Raw genomic sequence first — 15,440 nt, forward strand, 5'->3', positions numbered from 1 at the left:
ATTCATCCACCGCTCGACCCCGGCGCGCCTCCTCTCCATGCATCACCAGGAAGTTACTTCGACCTGAGGTACATAGTCGCTATCTCCAGGGTCTCCAGTACTGGTCTCTTCACAGACGTCACCTCAATCCACCCCCATCGCCTGTCCCGGTCCACAGCACCGTTGCACCTCACGAAGTACTCGCAAGGCGGTTCAGTCATCAGCGCCCAGGGTTTTCGACGTCTCTGCACCGTTGCGCGCTTCTTCAATTGATCGCGTCGAGCATTAGTTGACAGCACTTGGTCGCCGACAGGCTGCTTGCGTCAACGCAGGGCAAACCCATCAAGGACACGAAGGGCGAGTACACACACTGTTCGCAAGTACACCTCCTACCTACCTTGCGAACCAAAGGGCCCCTCACTTCCTGCCACCCTAATCCCACACTGTACATCGTCCACCATTCTTGCCTTGAGGAAGAGCTCTCTTATCACAAGACGACGACATTGCTTCGAATCATCAGTATTGTCTCTCGTTCTCTCAACGCAAGGCATCGGGACCGCGCGTCTCGACACACATACACACACACACACACGCCCAGGCGCGCGCGTGTTTCGGTCGCACCTCATCACCCCGAGCCTGCTCTGCTTCCCTTGTTGACCCGTGAGACGCCAGCCCGCATCATCATCATCACATCATCCCGCACGAAGCGCCCACCATTTCTCGGCGGCACCAACATTGTTGCTTCCACTGCTCCTGCCACCACTCTGACCTCTTCTGAACTTGACCGACGGCAAAGGAAAAGAAGAATCCGACGGCACGGGCCTCAACACCAATCGCGCATCTGCAGTTGGACCTGTTCACACATTACATTTTCCAGTTCCATTTGCTGGCGCCGCCCCAATTAAGCCCGCTACGACTTGGCCAACAAGCATTCCTGGCACCTCCAAAATCCCCAAGGTCTCAAGGTCTCCATTTTTTCCCTCTCACACCCCCCGGCTCCGGCTCGCTCGCCTCTTCTTCCCTCCCCCAAGCCCCAAAGGTCCCAGAGGCCCCAGAGGTCCCAAAGTACGGATACTTGAAGCGCGCACACGCCAGCCACCACCTTAATCCACCCTTCGCGCGAGTATCTTTTTCGTTACCTCCAATCTTCTCCCTCTTACAACGCTCCGAAGTACCCTACCCTTACCTACCTGCCTTTACCCTACCGATCAGTCCCCCCCCCCCGTCTCGCCCACGTTCAGGCGCCATTTTTGGTACGTGCACCGAGATACCTTGGTCCTCTCCAAAAACACGCGAGGCCCAGGTCCATTGTCACTCGGTCGAGGAGAAATACCTTCGTCCCTGGCACTCCGATACCACATCAACCCTCACCCAAAAGCCCACGCTACATCGCCCGTAAGTACCTCATGTCTCTCCTTCATCGCTTCCTTCCGTCACTCGACCTGAAATCCCCGTCCACAACCTCCTGGTACCTCACCCCCCCCTCCCCAGCCAGAAACCCCCAAGCGCGACTGGCACGTACCGGTTTACGTCGGAACACATTTGTCGCGGGTACCACAACATGGGGGTCTGAAAGCATTTTCACGGCTGGGGTCAACGGGTGGATTGAGTCGCGTCCCGACCCGCGTCATCGCGACACAGACACAGACACGCACACCCACACACCACCACCTAGGCATCGCACGTCAATGACTTGATGTTGGCCGATCGTCACGGAGCAAAGTCAATCATCGAGCCTCGCGTGCGATTCATCGTCTTCACACTTTTGTGAGATTTTGTTATATTGGTGTACGACCAACGGCTACACACCCTAGCGATCCTGCATCTCTTTGTCACAGCTGGCCTGCGCGTTGCGCGTTGCGCGTCTCGTGTATTTTATTCACCAGTGTACCAAAAGCTGATCAAGTACCCTCCAGAAAATGCAGCAGTGGCAAGTCGGCCCCGTGCCGGAGTACATCTACTCCAACTCCACTCATCAGCCGAACGAGATCCAGTAAGTACAATACATTTACTCCGAGTCTCATTTCAACCTATCTACTCCATTGGGCGCCTTTCACGTCCTTTGCAGCACCCTCTCAAGGGCTGCTAATCCATCATCCACGTCTCTGAGCTGCATTGCATGTCCGGCCCCTTCGCTGCCAACATCCTGGCCACAGGCTTGAGGGCTCTCACATACAAGCACTTAGATCAATAACCCATTCAAATGCGCCGAGCTTTTTGTGAGCCTCATCCGGGGACTTCTTGCTGACTGCCCTCTGTTTCCAGCTCCCAACATCCTTATCAGGCGCAGCAAACCCAGCAGCAGCCTGATATGCAGCATCGGGACCAGCGCCAATTCCAATATGGTCCTCCTCAAGGCAGTCCTGCCGCGCAGCACCAGCAGCACCAGCAACAGCAGCATCAACAGCACCAACAGCAGCAGCACCATGCTACTCCCGGACAGCCTGCCATGGGTGTGACTCAGCAGCAGCCTGCCCAGCAGCAGCCTTCGTCACAAACTCAGCCGGCCACTCAGCAGGCCCAACCTGCTGTCGCAACACCGGCCCCCAGTCGCCAGCGCAAGAGGCCGGCACCCTCAACAGCTTCGCCAGCCGTGACAGCTACCCCCCCTGTTCCCGCCGCTACAGTTCCCACCCCAACTGCCGCGCCGGCGACCGTGCCCGTGCCAGCCGCTGCTGCAGCTCCCCCAGCGGTCTCCGATGACGCTGGTGCTGCGCCCGTTCAGCCTCCGCCCGCAAAGAAGAGCAGAACAAACACCCCATGGACGCCCGCGGAGGAGCAGCGCCTCAAGCAGATGCGAGACGCGGGCAACAGCTGGGCTGAGATTGCCAAGGTTCGTAACAGTCCACCCGAGCAAAGATGGCCACCCAGGCACTGACCGTGTGTACTTCTAGACCTTCCCCACTCGCACCGAGGGCAGTGTCAAGAAGCACTGGTACAAGGACATGCACTACGCCGAGTTTGCCGAAGACGAGGTTTGTCATGCACATGCTGACGTCTCGCTCCGCGCATCGCTAACTGCCAGCAGAGCCAAGCTCTCCTCAACGCCATCAAGGAGTACGAGAGCAATAAGTGGAAGGTTATTGGGCAGAAGGTTGGCAAGCCGGCCAAGGCCTGCGAGCAATACGCCAAAGAGCATTTCCCAGGTATGCCTCAGCTTGGCATTGACAAAAAGCCCTGATGAGAACTTCAACATACTAAGCCATTCGCCGGTAGATCTCGGCGCGAAGAGCACACGGTAAACTGTTACGGCCTTCAGAGGATCGGGGTCTGCTAGGGGCTCAAAACTGCGCCTATTCGACATGGCAGTCATGGCGTCTGTTGCCATGCTGTAGCACACACTCGTGGGAATCTAAGGGCGCAAGGGGTGTCCGCTGTTCGTTTGGAGTGTCGGGCTTGTGTGTGTCGCGGTAACGATTCCAACGCCTCGGCTTGGCTCCTGTCGGTCAAGGTGGGCCCTTGCTGTCAGGGTTCACTCAGCCTGACCCCGCCACTTTCCGTCTTGATTATGAATGGGTCTTTCATCAGGGATATTGTTGCTTTCTTTTGCTTATTTGGCACGACCATGTCATATGCTTGTTTCTCTCGAGGTCTGGGTCGGATGGCGTGAATGGGCAGGCCACGGGCTGTGGCCGGGGCTGGAATCGTGTTTCGGTGCCTCCATGAATTCGAGTCTGCCAACGGTCGTCTGTCACCAGAAGCGGTCTCGCGTGGTCGGGCTGCTGATCGTTTTTGTTGTTTTTCTTTCATGGGTGCAGGTTGGGCAATTGTCGTGACGGGGGAGGGAGGCGAACTTTCGATTCAAGGAGCTTATACCCTTAATGATTTGCAATATTCCACTGCTGCAGCTAGCCCTTGTGAGGGCATATCAAAAGGGTGGTGCCAATGTTCCGGGGCTGACTTGAGCTGACAGGCACGAACTTGACCTTTGCATTGTCAGGGTCGCTGACCGGGTCGGTTGACGGCATCGCATGTCGGATTCGCTGTTCGCCCTGCCTGGCCGCAGCCAATCCCGCGCACTGACGAGACGCCACTCATCAGCCAGGAACCAGACTGGGGAAATTGGGGCTGGCTGGCCTGGCATGCATAACTTCCACCAGCCACGCATGCACAAAAACGCTTCGTCTCCACTGGATCTGCAACGTCCTGCCGTTTCCACGTTACGGTGGCTCAACGGCGGGTGTGGAGGTCTTCTGGACGTCGTCTCTCGCTGATGAGTAGGGACGCGTAAATGGAGACATCTGTGTTAGGGCCTGCTAATGGAGCTTTTTTTATCGTTTGTTTGACCGCTTTGGCATAATCTGGATGTCGGTGTTTTTGGATATGTCGGATGACGGTCTTGTGCTCGAGGGTTTGTTCTGTCTTCTAGGTGACGATTGTATTGAGAAACGCATAGCTTGAATTGGAAATTTCCTCTACGGGAAAACATCGACTAGACTTGGCAGTTTCGATGTTTGATACGGGGCGCCATGCGGGTTTCACAATAGGTCTGAGGACAGACTGCTTTCGACGCTGACGATTATGCTTGGTGATCGTTTGCGACTAAGTATGCCTGAGAAGAGCATGCTCCGGGACGAAACCTGGAAAGAGGAAGAAATCCAGGCGAAGGCCTAAATGCTTGATATGCTACAGACCACTCCGTATTAGCCCAAGCAGACGCGCGCTCTGCGGCTGGGTATCGCCCTGCTGGCTACCTTTAACCAGATTTGTTGGAATCCGTTTGGGTTTGTTGGGATAACAGACATTGAGTTGAATCTGATACGGACCAAAGCTCGGCTGCGAGGCCTGTAGTATCATTGTCGTTAGCTCTGACAGATGCACTCAGGGGACCACGGTCATTGAAGCACTGGTAAGTGGACAATGAAGGCCTGCCTAGCACTGAAACGCTGTACCAGGAAAGCACACGTGGGTACTCATTTCTTCTATATATAATCGAATCGAAGGACCGAACTAAAGGTGACACAGAAGAAACCTGAGAAAACACCTACTGCTCACCATCGGATACAACGAGCCTGAAAACACGACAATATTGACAAGTGGGGGTCGTGGGGACCAGAGAGACGGACTCACATTATTCAAGAACGGAATAGACATAGTATGCAGCAGTATTAATGACAAGGCGGGTGCATATGTATGTCTATATGTGCATTATGCTGGCCAGTCGTTTGATGAAGCAGTGTTGGTCTGTTTCGATAGACGAAGCATTGCTGTGAAAGAGCAGCATGTTCGTGACGCAAAGCAGCCCGCAACCGTGATGACGCCCTTAACGGATAGGTACAGCCCTCTGACATGACTGTAGTGGGCACATTTTCCCCACAAGTGTCACGCACCATTGCACAAAAATGTACCCATGTACGCTGTGGGGCTCCACCAAAGTATCTCACTCACAACAGCCAGAGCAAAGCGGCGAGGACGCTGTGCAATCGGTTACCTTAGGCGTGCTGCTGCCCCTGCCCCTGGTCACTAAGCAAGGGTGCCCTCTTCGCCCCGGGTCCATCTCGCGCCATTCCCGAAAGGGGTAATAACTCCAGCAAAAGATGTCCCCCAGTGCACATCACCATTGGCACTGCAGTCCAACAAGCCGCCGATGGCCCCCCTCCTTTTGCCCATTTTGCTCGTTAGCGTCTTTCCGCGCCCCAGGGCTGGACTGAATGTGTTGGTAGGATGGGCACCTCTCCGCTGTGCTCTCCTAGGGGGGCCCAGGTGGATGTGAATTCCGTCGTCCGCTCCCTCTCAGCTGCCCATTTCTCCCTTCCCACTCCTACTCCAGGCTAGGCGTCGACTTCCCACGTTTTCTTCGAGTCCTGTCAGAGTCAGAATAATCAACAGGTCGTCACTCGTTTCAGACCGAATTTCTTCTCCTCCCTCGCTCCTCGTGGATATATTCCTTTTCTTCGACATTTTTCTGCAGGATCCCCCACCATCCGCCTGTCTCAGCTGTCTGTACAACCATCTTGTACCAGTCTTCCCCGGATCGCTACGCGCCATCACCTGCGACCTGCAAGCCTCAACGCCTGAACGTCATACAGATCTAAGGCACCGTCTCTCGGGACGATACAGCAGCTTGCGTTACACGTACTTTGGTCGTCGAACTCTTGTCTCATAAGCTTTTGAAAACACTGCTTTCGAGCCAAGTCTTCGGGTCCGCACCAGTCGATACGCTCAATCGCAGTCTCCCTTCTAAGCGGGGCTGTAATTGTCTTAGCATTCCAGGCATTCCATCTGGTCTCCTCGCATACCATTGACAAGCGCCTGTGCTTGATCAAGGGCCATCGTCCCAACACTTCAGTCGTTACAACCGGCCGTCGCCTTATCTTAAGTCGCGAATCTCTTTCGATCTGCGATCTTTTCCAGTATCCGCAACATCACCAATATCGACATCCAGCGAACTCGGTTCAAAATGCAGTTCTCTACCGTCTCACTAGCTGCTGCCCTCTTCGGTGCGGCCACCGTCATCGCTCAGTCCTCGGACCAGGCTTCTTGCTCTTTGACAAAGAAGTGCCCCGAAGAAGCCCCCTGCTGTTCCCGTACGTGTATCGCGTAGACCTTTCCATTGTTGGCCGATGATACTAATACACTCCTTTACAGAATATGGCGCCTGCGGTGTCGGTGCCTACTGCCTCGGTGGATGTGACCCTCGCATGTCCTTCTCGTTGGACTCGTGCGCGCCTGCGCCCGTCTGCAAGGACATGAACATGAAAATGGACAGCATAGATAGCATCGTCGACGTCAGCAAGTACCTTGGCGACGGCGACAAGGCCGACTGGGTGGTGCAAGGAGAGGCCGTCGAGGCTGGCGGCAATGTGCTCCTCACGATGCCCAAGGGCAGTGTTGGTACCGTCATGGCCAGCTCACACTACATGTGGTACGGCAGTGTCAAGGCCCGCATGAAGACGTCGCGCGGTCGGGGTGTCGTGACGGCCTTCATCCTGCTCAGCGATGTCAAGGACGAGATTGACTATGAATGGGTTGGCGTCGACCTCAAGACATCGCAAACCAACTATTACTTCCAGGGCATTCCTCTCTGTAAGTACTTTCCCAGTTTGTCCAGCGGATTCATGCTAATCGTGTGCAGACGACCAATCGAAGAACATCACTCTATCGGATACCTTCAACAACTGGCACGAGTACGAGATTCAGTGGACCCCCGACAAGATTACCTGGCTCGTCAATGGACAGGTTGGCCGTGTCAAGGAGCGCAAGGATACCTGGAACGAGACCACCCAAGGCTGGGACTTCCCCCAGACTCCGGCGCGTGTGCAACTGTCCATCTGGCCCGGCGGCCTCGAGAGCAACGCCAAGGGCACAATCGACTGGGCCGGTGGTGTGATTGATTGGGAACACGAAGACATCAAGAAGGTCGGCTACTTCTACGCTGCCGTCAGCGACGTCGAGATCAAGTGCTGGGATGCCAAGAGCGCGCCTGGAACCAACAACGGCAAGAGCTACATTTACGACAACTGGCTCGGCAGGAACAATACCGTCATCGACGGCGACGCGGACACGAAGCTCAAGAGCTTCACAAGCAGTGGCCGCGATACCGAGGAAAACGACGACGGCAAGGAGACTGACTCCGCGACCAAGACCAAGTCTGCTGCATCAGCCACCAATACGGGCGCGAGCTCCAACCAAATCCCCGGCGCAGGTGCTGCCAACCCTGGCGGTGGCGTCACGCATGGCGAGGACGGCGACAGCAGCAGCGGCAGCGGCAGCGGCAGCGGCGGCGGCGATGACAGCGGCAGCAGTGGATCTGACATTGGCTCCTCAGGTCCGATCGACGACAGCAACTGCGACTCGTCCGAATTCAACCAAGACATGGGCAACTGCGGTGGCAATTCCCAGGGCCAGGGCTCTAGCACTGGCTCGAGTGGCTCGAGTGACTCGCCAAGCATGGCTTCTAGCCTGGGATTGACCCAAAGCCTCAGCGCCCTCGCGGGTCTTGCCGTGCTGGCCGGTCTGTACCGCCTCTGAGGTGCTGATCGTCCTTGACGCTTGATGTTCTTGTCTTCTTTTGGTTGCATAAGCGTGTTTTCTCACTGGATTGGATGTTCTTGATCTTCTTCTTTTTCTTCCGGGTCGGTCATGGGGCTTCTGTGGCGGTATTCAGGTTTGCGGACCTCGCTTTGCCGTCACCACGCTGTTTTACCGGCATACTTGTTTTGGTGGGCCTCAGACTGTGCGAGTGGAGAGTTTCTCGCGGTGATGAATGATGTCTCTGTGTGTGGTTTTGGAGTAATGGCATGTGCCGTCCGCTCCTTATATTTTTTCCAAGAACAGCTCTGTCATTGTAGCAGACAATTGACCCCAGCACATAATAAACATCAACGGACGACCAGCCGTCTTATATACATACAAGCTGACGGACACGTGTTTGTCGTATGAGTTGTCAATGTCTCATGCGATCCGACGACCGTCGTGCTGATTCGCTGACGCTACTATGAGCTGAACCTCAGCCTGCATATGCTCTGGTTTAAAATGTTTGTACACTCGTCAATGATTGTAACCGCAACAGACTGAGCAGTCTGGTTGCGATTCTGGCTATTTACATTGAGCAGGAGCTTACTAGCAGGGACCTAGGCTGCTCTGGTAAGGATGAACATACCATACTGCCTATCGACCGTGGTTCGCCATAAGGAGCTGCTTGCCTTGATGCACCAACACGTGCGCCTCGGGCCCGTTGTTAGCTCCCGACTGTTCCTGATCATTGTCCTCTCGATGGAAAGTTCATCTTGTCAGTTAGAGGCTATAGGCTCATTCTTGCGGATCGACCGGGAAACTGTGTCACAATTCTCCTTGTCAAATGTCGATCGAGACGAGGCTGTAGACTGGGTGAAATGCACCGAAGGCGAGATGCATGTGCCGACGGAGGATAAGCAGTTCCAATGCATGTGAGCACCATCGCACAGCTCAATCTTAATCTGCGGACCGTCAATTAATTAACGATGTGGAGTTACGAGATTGACTTTGAGTTCCGGGTCAGATCTGAATCAAAGTGACATCGCGGAAATGTTATTGAAAGCGATTCATAGATTCTCGTCATGATTGACAAGGAACCGCTGGGTCCACTCTACACTGCGATTGCAGTACGGTGATCCTTTCGCCCATATTACCCAGCGCTCCATATTAGCCGCAACAGAAGATCGCTCTGCTTGCTTATGTCACCAGGATTGGACGCTGGTCCCCACACCTTGGAGACGCGCACGTGATTCAATTGGCTCATGCGCGACCTGCAAGAAGTTCCCATTCTAACGGCCGTGCTTCGAAATTTGGAGCTTCGCGCGATACAGCTGTCCGACGACGACGACGACGACGAAGCCGCCGGCAGCCGCACACGTATTCACGATGCCCCCGAGAATCTCACCCCTTCAGGTGGCTGCATGCTGCAGCCGTGCCCTTCGACCTGCGGCGACGACCCTCAACCTAGCCTCCCTCTTCGCGAGCCTGTCCATTGGCACTCGACACGCCTCTATTCTGGCGAATCTGAGCGATAACAAGGGGGCCTACAATAAGCGAATCCGTGTTGGTCGTGGTGCCTCGTCAGGCAAGGGCAAGACTTCAGGACGCGGTCACAAGGGCCAGGGACAGCACGGCAAGGTCAAGCCATGGTTCCAGGGTGGTCAGACGCCGCTGGTGGTACAGAGGGGAACGAAGGGTTTTGAGAACAGGTTCGTGGATAGGATGCATTTCTGGCTCCCTACGAGAAGCCCAGAGTATTGTTGTCGAGGCTAACTGGAAACAGGCGCGCCCCCGTCATGTCCAAGATCAACCTCGATAAACTCCAGCAGTGGATCGACGCCGGCCGCATCGACCCCACGAAACGAATCACCGTGAAAGAGCTTGTCGAGTCCAACCTCGTGGGCACCATCAAGGACGGCGTCAAGATCCTCGGCGGCGGCAAGGAGGCTCTGCGCCAGCCCATTGACATTCTGGTGTCCCGCGCCTCGGCCTCGGCCATTCAGGCCATCGAGTCGACCGGCGGAAAGGTCCTTGCGCGGTACTATACCAAGACGGCCATCCGTGGCATCGTCAAGGGCACGACCGAAAACTCGGACAAGCCGCTGCCGCAGGGCAAGGAGCACGTCGAGAGCATCTTGGCTGCTGCTAGGACGACACGCTTTCTCAGGAGGTTGCCGGATCCGACGAGCAGAAGGGAGATTGAGTACTATCGCGACCCCGCGCACAGGGGATACCTGAGCCACCTGCTGAAGCCTGGCGAGTCGCCCAGTCTGTACTTCAAGGTGCCCACGGAGAAGGTTGGCACCTTCAAGAAGGAGAAGACGAAGAAGGTAGAGAATGCGACCGCTGCCCTGTGGTAAAGGAGCGAGGCATGTGTAATTTGTAGTGTATTTCGGCACGTGTACAATACCATGATCATTCTGTGTACAAACCAAGACCACCGAAGCAATACAGCAATCCCATCTGGCGACTCACATTACAGCCCTTGCCAATTGTCCTCATCATGATGACCCCCTTGAACTCGTTAGATGCATACACTCGGCCCGCATACGCGGCTGGGTCCCCCAGAGTGGACCCAGCCACTGCTCCGCACCAGCACCAGCGCGTGTTGCTGCAGGTCGTCCAAGCTCCCGCCCGTGACGAATCAAGTCCACTCCCACTTTCAAGTCAGTCCAAGGCAACCTCGCATCACGTCGTCGTTCTGGTCTTCAACGACATTCGCTCGAATGCTGTGTGGTTGATCAGCCTTTGCGTCGCTGTTGGAACTGAAGAACTCGGATCGCTACTCATTGGTTAGACGGACTTTTGGCTCTCCTCGTTGCTGTCTGCCCATCTCTCTGGCTACCAACCGACAAGTCGCATCGAGATCGCCTCGTTCTGCGCCGCCCGCGGACGAACCCCCAGACCAAAAGGACGAACGCTATCCCACGCACTTTCTCTGCCACGCACACACTCTGTCGCACCCCGAACCACGACATTTTCTACAATCATGTCGCTTTTTGGAACCTCCCCGACGGAGGAATCTCCGGGCATCAGTGCTACTGGCGCCCCAAGCAACTCGCTCTTCGATGAGGGACATCCGTCCAACAAGTCGAATAGCTCCCTCTTTGCCGACGACGACTTCTCCGGCGACGGGGGAGGCTCGCCGTGGGACATGCCCACGCCTCGCAAGCAGAAAACCCGCGCCGATGTCCTCCGAACCCTACTCCCCACCTCCGACGCGCCCGATAGCTACATCGACACGTTTGATACCGTCGTGCAGGAAGATGGCAGCAACGGCAGAGTCAATGCGAGCGGCGTCGCCAAGGTCTTTGCCGCTGCGAGACTCGGCGCCGACGAGCAGGCCAGCATCATGGCCATCATTGCGCCCAACGGCAATGACGTCGCCGTGGGCCGCAACGAATTCAATGTCTTCCTCGCCCTCATCGGTCTGGCGCAGGAGGGCGAAGCCATCAGCCTCGACGGTGTTGACGAACGACGAAGAAGTAAGTTTCAGGTTCCATCCCCCGTTCTTCGACTCGACTGCCTCTCCTGCTGCACGCCCCCTCTCTCACGTCTCGGCCGCTGCCATGTCAATTGGCTCTCTGGCTCTTATCAGCTCAATCGGCAATCTCGGTGGGGGTGCACAGCTAATTGCCATAAACAACCTAGACCTTCCTAAGCCCAAGCTCGCTGGCGTGACCGCCGAGCCTGCGATGCCTCCGGTGTCCGAGCTTGCTGCCAAACCACCTCAAGCACCCGAGACGCCTGTCAAGGAGCCGACGCCCGCACCGTCGCCTGCGAAGCCCAAGAACATTGCGCAAGCTCCGATGCAGTACCCTGATGCTGACGACCCTTGGGGCTCGCCCGACCTGCACAAGAACCACAACCACGCACCGGCGCCTCGACCTGCCCAAACCAATGGCGCTGCCTCGGCCAACCATGATAGCAATGGCCAGACAGGATTCGGTACAACACCCAGCACGGCGATAGCGGGGCGCACAATGTCTTCCTACACGACAGCCACTGTCAACTCCAACATTGCCTCGCCGCAACAGCCCACGAGCACCGGAGTTGGCGCATCGCCTGCTGGCGGTGGCTGGGGCGGTGGTTTCTTCGATGGAAGCAATGTCGGCGGCGGTTTCGCGGAGCCCCAGCCCAACCCCGTACTGCCGAGCCCATTTGGTGCCGCTGGCGAGCCCAACAGGCATCTGGCCGCTGCGGAGGCTACGATCACGCCTTCGCTGCGGCCGCTGCCGAGCAACCGCACCGGCGGCGCTGTCGAGGAGAACATTGTCGTTTCCCTGATGCCAGAAAAAGAGGGCCTTTTCTTCTTCCAGCATCACAATTACGAAGTATCCTCCTCCCGAAGAGGAAGTAAGGTGGTTCGCAGGTACAGCGACTTTGTGTGGCTTCTGGATTGCTTGCACAAACGATACCCTTTCCGTGTACTCCCTCTCTTGCCGCCAAAGCGTGTTGCAGGTTAGTAGACTTTCCTGTCCGACTTGAAGACTTCTGACTAATGCTCTGTGCCCCCAAGTCAACGGTAACCATCTCTCCAATGACGGCGCGTTCATCGAGAAGCGACGTCGTGGGCTCGCGCGGTTTCTCAACGCTGTTGTACGCCATCCCATCTTGGGACAAGAACAGCTCGTCATCATGTTTCTCACCGTGCCAACCGTATGCTTGACTCACCCAATTCTGACGCTGATCTTGCATGCTGATCAGACTGTAGGAGCTCACTGTCTGGCGGAAGCAAGCTACAATCTCGGTGCAAGACGAGTTTGTTGGGCGCACTCTGCCCCCCGGGCTTGAAGACTCTCTGCCGGCTACGTTAGAAGAATTATTCGACCGCAGCAGGACTGGCGTCAGACGCTCAGCTGAGCTTTACATCAATGTCTGCAATATTATGGACCGTCTTGTGAAGCGTAGTGACGGCGTAGCGGCCGACCACGCACGTATTGCTCTGTCACTCCAGTCATTGACCGAGCTCAGCAACGACACGTATGCCACCGACACGAATGACGTGCCACTGCTCAACGACGGCCTCACCGCCATGAGCAAGCACCTCAAGACTTGCCAGAGCCTGATGGAGGATGAGAGCAAAGCCTGGGATCAGGGCGTACTGGAGGACCTGAAGCGACAGCGTGACTCACTCGTCGCCATTCGTGAGATGTTTGAACGACGCGATCGACTGGACAAAGACAACATTCCCTACCTGGAACGGAGGATACAAACTAACGAGAGCAAACTTGCGAATCTCCGCGGCAAGCCGGATGGCCTCGTCAAGCCGGGCGAGATTGAGAAGGTGGTCGAGGCCATTATTAAGGTGAGAAGCCGAGAAGATTTCATTAAACGCCAAACACTAACATTTGACAGGACAAGGAATCCATTGTCAATCAGCACAACAGGTCCATCTTCGTCAAGGAGTGCATTCGCGACGAGCTCATCTACTTCCAGTCGACCCAGTACCACGTGTCCCGATGGAACCAGGACTGGGCCCAGGAGAGGGTCAAGTACTCGGAGATGTTGGCAGACAACTGGCGCCGTCTACTTGACGAGCTCGACGGCATGCCTCTCGGCGACTAGTCACCAGCTTGACCGGCATCTGTGTCTTGGCCATTGATTTGTTTTTCTCGGCAGCTTGTATTTTCGAGCCCGCATCCCATCTCTCTTTACTTGAAGCGATATGGCGGTTGATGTAGATGAGAAGGGGCCAGGTGGTGTGGTATGCCTGTATCGTTGTACGAGACCTGGTCCGTCGTCCTTTTTTTTTGGTTTTCGCATTGTTCTAGCCATCGTGTACAGTCATCATTCTCTCAGACATTCTGTTGCTGTATACCCTCTGCGCAGACTGCTTTCAATATCTACTCGTCCGTGTTGCCATTTCAACTTGTTGCTGTTGCGCGCCATGTGTTTTTCGCATTCGGCCGTGGTGATTCTGGTAAGTACATCTAGCGACAAAGAAAGGTCTTGGGTCGTGAGCATTCCTTCAGGATAATACTTGGCACTGCGACGCAAATTGTGCGCAGGAGCTGCGCAAGGATGCTAGGCTCATGTGGTCCCCTGCTTATTTTGCGGTGCTGGGCCATTTTGGTAGTCAAGGAAATGAATAGCGACTGTGCCGCAGAGCACTGCCTTGGTAAACTGGGGCCAGCCATCCTTCCGTGGAGACGGTAACATCTTTGCTGCCGACAGAAACGTACGATATCAGACGACGTTGAAATCATAAAGCCAGGCGGCTCGCTGGCGATCAATAGCCGTTGCGGGAAGCTGGACATGGAACATATGCATCCGCGCATATCACTCGATTCTCAAAATTACGCTATTCCACAAGAGACACGATGCATCACTCGTCTCTCTTCATCTTGGGCTTCTTGACCGCAACGGCCACGGCTTCCCAAGCCATAAGCCCCAACCCTCTGCAAAGTCTTTCCAAACGCCAAGATGATGCTGATGAGCCTCACAAAGATGGAGAGTTTCTAGGGGGCGACCTTGGCGTATGTATTGAAGGCATGAACGACGTCTTCGAGGCCGATGCTCCCAAGCCCGCACCAGCTTTATCAGAGTGGATGGAAGCCAACCCATTCACCACCCCCTCGGAGTCGTCCGGCCCGGGCGGCGTGTGGTGCACCATGACATACCCCGCCAGTCTCTCCGAGCTTGTCACCCCTTTCTACTCCAGCCACACAAGCTGGTGGTCCAGCATCAGCAGTGCGCTCGGCGGCACATTCACATACGAGTGTAACAACGCCACGCTGACGGCCAACTTGATCGGCAACGACCAGTACGAAGGCTGTCCTGATGGATACGGTGTTCTCTTCACCGGACCGGGTGTCACAACGTTCGCCCCTCTGGACACGGTTCCCTCCACTACCCCCTCGGCTGCCAGAGCGACGCCTACTTCCGAGGCGCTGACGAGCCTGGTATCTGAAAACGAGACCACGAGACCTACTACGGTAACTACCACGTCGCCTCCTGAGGTGACGGGTGCCAATGGGGCGAGCAGGCTGACCGGAGCTGCCGCTGCCGTGATTGCTGCGATAGGAGCTATTGGGGCCTTGGCATTATGATAGACGACTGGAAGATAGTTGATCTGCTAGGTTGCCAGTCATGGGGTTGTTGCTGATGAACAAGTCGCTCGGTTATCTTGCGCGGTTTTGCTCACTGAAAAGGTACAAGTGCGGTGAAGAGCTAGACATACATGATAAGACGACTGCCTACAGCATACAATCATTCCAAGAGGAGTCCCATCGACGGTGGCAGCGCTCATTATGAAGAAGAAATGATCATACACCTTGTGTCTCCCAGATCAGTGCCGACCTGATGAGTGTATGGCCAAGCGTCAGCTCACAAGCACATAGAACGAGCGCTGTGTACCATAAAGATACTAAGTCATGTATTTGAGGTCGCTTGAAGCATTCTAACCTTCCAAAAGACCATCTTGCCCATCGTGTATTTCCAAACCATGACTCTCCTAAGACTAGCCAGAGAAACACACCCCGAGAATGGAAAATCGCACAGCA

General features: G+C 55.6%; 5 protein-coding genes across 5 annotated transcripts; all 5 read left to right on the forward strand.

Moving 5' to 3' along the window:
• Window positions 1–1,898: 1,898 nt before the first annotated feature.
• On the forward strand, window positions 1,899–3,221 carry VDAG_09674 (uncharacterized protein; the record flags this gene model as incomplete). The annotated part of the gene is made up of 4 exons (XM_009658635.1): window positions 1,899–1,972; window positions 2,245–2,812; window positions 3,008–3,125; window positions 3,196–3,221. The coding sequence occupies 4 exons, from the start codon at window positions 1,899–1,901 to the stop codon at window positions 3,219–3,221; spliced, it is 786 nt and encodes a 261-aa protein (XP_009656930.1).
• Window positions 3,222–6,379: 3,158 nt separating this feature from the next.
• Window positions 6,380–7,950, forward strand: VDAG_09675 (UTR2 protein; the record flags this gene model as incomplete). Its single annotated transcript, XM_009658636.1, has 3 exons — window positions 6,380–6,506; window positions 6,568–7,005; window positions 7,055–7,950. 3 exons carry the CDS (start codon window positions 6,380–6,382, stop codon window positions 7,948–7,950), a joined length of 1,461 nt encoding a protein of 486 aa, XP_009656931.1.
• An 879-nt stretch (window positions 7,951–8,829) lies between these two features.
• Window positions 8,830–10,295, forward strand: VDAG_09676 (54S ribosomal protein L10; the record flags this gene model as incomplete). The annotated part of the gene is made up of 6 exons (XM_009658637.1): window positions 8,830–8,867; window positions 8,930–8,954; window positions 9,009–9,062; window positions 9,252–9,348; window positions 9,404–9,644; window positions 9,719–10,295. 6 exons carry the CDS (start codon window positions 8,830–8,832, stop codon window positions 10,293–10,295), a joined length of 1,032 nt encoding a protein of 343 aa, XP_009656932.1.
• A 794-nt stretch (window positions 10,296–11,089) lies between these two features.
• Window positions 11,090–13,754, forward strand: VDAG_09677 (sorting nexin mvp-1; the record flags this gene model as incomplete). Its single annotated transcript, XM_009658638.1, has 5 exons — window positions 11,090–11,363; window positions 11,419–12,396; window positions 12,455–12,594; window positions 12,650–13,243; window positions 13,294–13,754. 5 exons carry the CDS (start codon window positions 11,090–11,092, stop codon window positions 13,501–13,503), a joined length of 2,196 nt encoding a protein of 731 aa, XP_009656933.1. The 3' UTR covers window positions 13,504–13,754.
• Window positions 13,755–14,258: 504 nt separating this feature from the next.
• VDAG_09678 (uncharacterized protein) lies at window positions 14,259–15,206 on the forward strand (the record flags this gene model as incomplete). The annotated part of the gene is made up of 1 exon (XM_009658639.1): window positions 14,259–15,206. The coding sequence occupies one exon, from the start codon at window positions 14,259–14,261 to the stop codon at window positions 14,985–14,987; it is 729 nt and encodes a 242-aa protein (XP_009656934.1). The 3' UTR covers window positions 14,988–15,206.
• Between the last annotated feature and the right edge of the window lie 234 nt (window positions 15,207–15,440).

Source organism: Verticillium dahliae, genomic scaffold (assembly GCF_000150675.1).
Source record: "Verticillium dahliae VdLs.17 supercont1.28 genomic scaffold, whole genome shotgun sequence".
Taxonomy (NCBI): Eukaryota; Fungi; Ascomycota; class Sordariomycetes; order Glomerellales; family Plectosphaerellaceae; genus Verticillium; species Verticillium dahliae.